At 34.3% G+C, this 6000-nt stretch overlaps 1 protein-coding gene across 3 annotated transcripts in view; it reads right to left on the bottom strand.

Moving 5' to 3' along the window:
- CstF64 (cleavage stimulation factor subunit 2 CstF64) overlaps window positions 1-6000 on the bottom strand; it is a 174360-nt gene continuing 168360 nt past the window's right edge. For all 3 annotated transcript variants that reach the window (XM_085815840.1, XM_085815839.1, XM_085815838.1), the window contains one exon: window positions 1-180. In XM_085815840.1, coding sequence (XP_085671966.1) covers window positions 58-180 — 123 coding nt within the window. In that variant the 3' untranslated portion in view covers window positions 1-57. The remainder of the gene's footprint in view (window positions 181-6000) is intronic.

The following is a 6000-nucleotide window of genomic DNA, read 5'->3' as shown; positions in this document are numbered from 1 at the left end:
TTCATTACAAAATTTAATACATAAATCAAATACAATATACACATTATACAATGAAATTTATGAAGCCTGTTGGCTACGAGCTATCTGTTCCTTGAGTACCATTATACTCTGCCGCTGTTCTGGCGGTAACATAGCAATCTGCTGATCGGACAACTGCAAAACTTGCATAATCAGAGCAGCCTATTAAAAACAAAAGTAGGTTATAACAAGATGAAACTCCTAAAAATATCTCAAAACAAAAAATTAAAAGAATGTTAAATACAATTGCACAGATTATATTTTATACACTTAATGTTGCACACATAATTTTTACCTAATCATTAATCTTACTTCCAGTTCTTATAAATGGACATTTGCAATCATGTATAACAAATCTAGTTAATGCTTTCATTTCCATGCTGAATGCATGAGACCGCTGTAACACAAGAACTGATTGTGTCTTTTTAAGGACTTGCCGAAACTGGCAAATTACCAAAAACATACCAGATATTCAATGTAAAAGCGGACAGTAACATTTAAAGAACATGCAACATATAGCTATTAGTGACCAGACAACACTAAAATGAAAGCAAGATCCTATATGCCCCTGTTTTATATATTACAATACAAAGTCCGTAATCCGGACTCGTCGAGACTTCGGCTATTCTGGATTAGGGTTTTTTTCAGATTATAGATCCTCAATTTAAATCTGGTAAGATGGCGTGCAGAAATTACAAAATTAAAAATATGAAACCGTAATTTATGAAGTAAAGAACAATTATGATCAAAAGGGTATCAAAATTTACACACACACACACACACACACACACAAAAAAAAAAAAAAAAAAAAGCTTAATATTTATTTGTTTACTTTATTATACATTTCTTTCAATTTAAGTTGTTTAAGTTGCTTTGTTTTTTGAGCTAATACTTTCTCTTTAATTCTATAAACAGACATAATTTTTTGTTCAGTTACAAAGTTCTGCTGTTCAAGTCCTGTAATTGCTGTGTCAAGAATACTGACTAACTTGTCAATCGAAATTTTTTCATTTTCAATAACCTCTCTCTCTGTCACTTTCTTCACTATTGGAAGCGGTATTTTCTGGATCTAGATTTCGCCGTCCGTTAATTGATTGATGATTGGGGCATTGATTTTATAAAATTGCTCTAACAGTCTGCAAAAAATAATAAGCCAGATCCAATTAGAAGATTAAGGAACAGTGCAATCTGCAACATTAACTGAAATGCCTTAGAATCAGTAAAGATAATTTTAGTTTAGCTTATACCATCCGCACATGTGTAAAGCATACAAAAAAAAAAAAAAAAAAAAAAAAAAAAAAAAAAAAAAGTTTGTGGCTTTGAGGTCCGGATTATAGATCATTCCGGATAATGGACTTTGTACTGTATATGCCTATAAAAATATCATGAACACTTGGGAAAAGTGAATACTGAGGGGTTGCCTCCTTCCCCCCAGCATTTCTGAAGCACCTTGAGTTCTCCTCCGTGGGCATGCGCAATAAGAATCTCAGTTTTGAGAGACTGAAAAAAAAAAAAAAAAAAAAAAAAAAAGAACTCTTCCCTTCTGTTTTTACAAGTTCATGTATACACTTTATTCATCGCTGAGATTAATGTTATTCTAACGCTATGTACATATTATGATTTATTAAAAAAATTAATTTTTATAAATAAATGGGTGTTTAGCAGTCACATAGATCCCAAATTGGTGACTACGGTATTAAGAAGAATATGTTTTTAATCGTTCGAACATGCCTGCTAACAACAATATTATCGTTTCAACGCATACACTTGAAATAACAGAATAACAGTTAAAGTACTGCCGTTTTGGAAAGATACTCCAAGCATTTGGTTCTACAAGATTGAAAGTCAATTCTTTAACAATGGAATAACTGCCGACATCACAAAATACCATATGGTGGTAGACCACAATGAGACTGACATCTTATGTCAGGTAAGTGATATAATTGATCCTCCTCCAGTTACTGATGAGATTAATTGAAGTTTTCACTGACTCTGAAGAACGAAAATTAAAGACACTTTTGAAAGACATCGATTTAGGTGACAAACACCTATCTGTTTTACTCCTACAAATGCAAGAACTGGCGGGACCTCTTGTCGGAACTGAATTACTGAAATCTTTGTGGCTTCAATGCCTTCCAGCCCAGATGCAAACCATATTGGCCTCTTTTGATTTTGAACATAAAAAATAGCAGCTATGGCTGACAAAATATCTAACATCACAAGTCCTGCTCAGCTTCAAGCAGTGGATGTCATATTGAAACTAACTACTTATACAGATACATACGATGCTCTAGATAATTTACAGAAACAAATATCTGATTTAAATTAAAAAAGTTGATAAACTTTTTATATTGTATTCTCGTGTTCGTTCTAATTCTAGATCTAGATCTAGTCGCCTCCTTGTATACGAAAAATATTTATTTAAGAACACAATTTTTGGTTGACATTTGTTTGCTTTGCCTCCTACTCCATAAGACTGATGTAAACCAACATCACTGCTCAATTTAATAGAAGCAAATGGTATCAAAATTTATGTATATGGAAAAAGTTTAGTCAATTTAGACATAGGTCTACGACAAGTTTTTCCATGGACTTTTGCTATTGCTAATGTGCCACGACCAATTTTGGGTGCAGATTTTTTTAAGTAATTATGGCATTATTGTTAATTTGAAATCCAAAATATTAATTGACAACATGACTAATGTTCAGATGGCAAGATATCCTGGCATACTGTACCATAAATTACAGTTTTAGAACCATTCATTACATGTATTTAATGATTTACTTAAAAAATATGATTTTCTGTTTCAAGATGTTTTAAGACAGCTTTTGAATAAGAATACTCTAACATTAATTACTTAATTACAAATGTAATCGAAACTCCAGTAGCAGCTAAGGCTAGGTGCCCAACAAATTGGCTGCCGCAAAAGAAGAATTCACTTATTTAGTGCAAAAAACATTCGTAGGCCTTCAAAAAGCTGCTGGAGTAGTCCTCTGCTCATGGTAAAAGAATTGGATGGGTCTTGGCGGTCTTGGGGGGACTACCGTAAATTAAATTCATCACTATTCCAGATAATTATCCAATTCGATATCTACATGACTTTACATTCAATTTGAACAATAAAACTGTTTTTTCAACATTAACCTCAAGAAGGCATATCACCAGGTACCAATGAATAAACAGTACATACCGAAAACCGCAATACTACTCCTTTCGGATTATTTGAGTTACTACATGACATTTGGTTTACGTAAAGCTGTGCAAACCATCCAAAGATTACTGTATCAAATTCTATCAGATTTAAATTTCTGTTTCGTATACATAGATGATATTTTGATTACTTCACCATCCCTTGATGAACATGTACTTTATATCGAAGAAGTTTTTAAAAGATTAAAAAGTCATAATTTGACTGTCAAACTTCCTAAATGCACATTTGCTGCAGAATGCATAAAATTTTTAGGTCACATTATCACAAAAATGGAATCACTCCTTTACCAGAAAAAAAGTTATCTAAGATTTTTCCAAATCAAAAACTGTTAATGAACTAGACGTTTTTTGAGAATTCTTAATTTCTGTAGGAGATTTTTAAATCATGCTGCTGAAGTTCAAATTCTTTTAAATGGTATATTGGGAAGTTGTAAGAAAAATGACAAAACACCCTTAAATTGGTCAATAGACACTGAAACAGCTTTTGAGTCATGTAAAAAGCTTCTAATACAGGCTACAAATTTAGTCCACCCAGACCCAAAAAAGAAATTGCTTTTACATGTGACACATCAGACAAAGCCATAGGCGCTTGCATCCAACAGACAGCTTAATGCATAAACATGGGATTTTTCTCCAGAAAATGGACCGATACAAAACAAAAGTGCAGTACGTATGACGGAGACCTGTTAGCAATATTTGCCGCTATTAAATACTTCAAGTAGCTGCTTGAAGTAGCTTGCGTCCAACAGACAGCTTAATGCACAAACATGGGATTTTTCTCCAGAAAATGGACCGATACAAAACAAAAGTGCAGTACGTATGACGGAGACCTGTTAGCAATATTTGCCGCTATTAAATACTTCAAGTAGCTGCTTGAAGTATTTACAGATCATAAGCTACTCACATAAGTATTTTTCCAAAAGTATGGCAAGCAAGCTCAACAAATTAATCAACTTAATTTTATTGGTTAGTTCACTACTGATATTCAACATGTGAGTGGCGCAGAAAATGGGCCAGGCAGTACTCTTTCTCACATCGAAACGGTTGCTACCGTCATTCCTATTAATTATGAATCTATGTCGCAAGCACAACAGAGTGAGACTGTACTCCAATTCCTTTTAGACAAAGAACATTCAGTTCTGCAATTAAAGAAGTTAAAAATGCCTGAGAGTTCTGTAGAACTGTATTGCGACATTTCGCATGGTAAAATCCGTCCCTTTGTTCCGCACAGTCATAGAAAACTTGTTTTTTCAGCTCTACACAATCGTTCTCATCCTGGACCTAAAGCAACACTGAAGCTAATTAGTGACCGATTTGTCTGACCCAGAAGGGAAAAAAAAAAAAAAAAAAAAATGTCACGAATCTCGCTAAAACTTGCATACAATGTCAAAAGGCTAAAGTGTCTCGTCATGTACACTCACCTTTAACTACTTTTTCAGTTCCAGATGAACATTTTTCTCATATCAATATAGATTTGATTGGACCTCTTTCTTCATCTCAAGGAATGTCTTACTGTTTGATGTTTGACATGTATCGACAGGCATACTCACTCCCCCAAAGTATATCCATTGAAAGATACATGGGCAGAGACTGTCGCCACTGCTCTTTATGCAGGCTGAATTTCAAGATTCGGTGTACCTGCCTAGATCACCAATAATCGCAGAAGTTATTTTCGAAGTGAACTCTTTCAAGAACCAGATAGAAACTTTCGTATTCACCTTTCTCATGCCACCATGTACCACAAGCCAACAGCATCATTGAAAGATAGCACAGATTGCTTAAACAGTCCATAATGTGTCATATATACTGCATTACCTTCAGTTCTTGTAGAACTTCGGACCACTTTTAAAAAGGAACTTATATGGCAAACTGGTGTATGGTCAAACTTTACGTCTTCCAGGACAATTTGTTGTGCCTCCTGACAGCATCAATCCAAAGTATGACTTCCTACAAAAATTAAATGACCACATAGAACACCTTTGACCGACTGCTACTACAAATCACTCCAAAAAATAGAGCTTTGTGTACAAAGATAAATGTTCTCATGTTTTTCTGCGTGTAGATGCAGTAAAACCCTCATTGCATACACTTACACTGGCCCTTACAATGTGCTTCAACGTAGTGATAAAACTTTCATCACCTGTAAAAAAGGACATGATATCACTGTGTCTGTCAACAGGGTAAAACCTGCTTATGTAGTCCCAGATGATGTATTTGAACCTCCTATAGTTTAACTGATGTGGATAAGGCCTTATCAGCAACCAGCCTGTACAGTAAACGAACAGTCCCTTGAAAAGAGTGCTCCTGTGAAAACAAATTACACAAACTCGTTCAGGATGTCGTGTTCACTTTCCAAAATGATTTGTGCAAGACCAATTTTTTTTCTTTTTTAGGTTTTTAGCGCTTTTTTTTCCAGGAAGGGAGATGGTGTGGGGTTACCTTCCTCCCACATTTCTTCAGTGCCTCGAGTTTCCTCCTCATTCATGCGCGATTAGAATCTCCTTTCTGCATGACTGCAAAAATGAACTCTTCCCTTATTTTATAAGTTCGTGTACACACTTCATTTATCACCGAGATTAATATTATTCTAACGTTATGTACATATTTTGATTTATTAAAAGAATTTGTTTTTATAAATGTGTGTTAACAGTCACACAAACCTCAAAATACTATATATAGCTACTGAAATTAAGGAGACATGTGACAAATTGACTGGTGAAATGTAACTATTTCGGGACAAATGTTATTTTGGTATAACTTTTCCCAAAATA

This window comes from Stegodyphus dumicola, chromosome 4 (genome assembly GCF_044657685.1).
Source record: "Stegodyphus dumicola isolate Sdum_Otavi_A_Nest chromosome 4, ASM4465768v1".
Classification (NCBI taxonomy): domain Eukaryota; kingdom Metazoa; phylum Arthropoda; class Arachnida; order Araneae; family Eresidae; genus Stegodyphus; species Stegodyphus dumicola.
The sequence above is the reverse complement of the archived record's forward strand: the minus strand, read 5'-3'. Positions and strand labels throughout refer to the sequence as shown.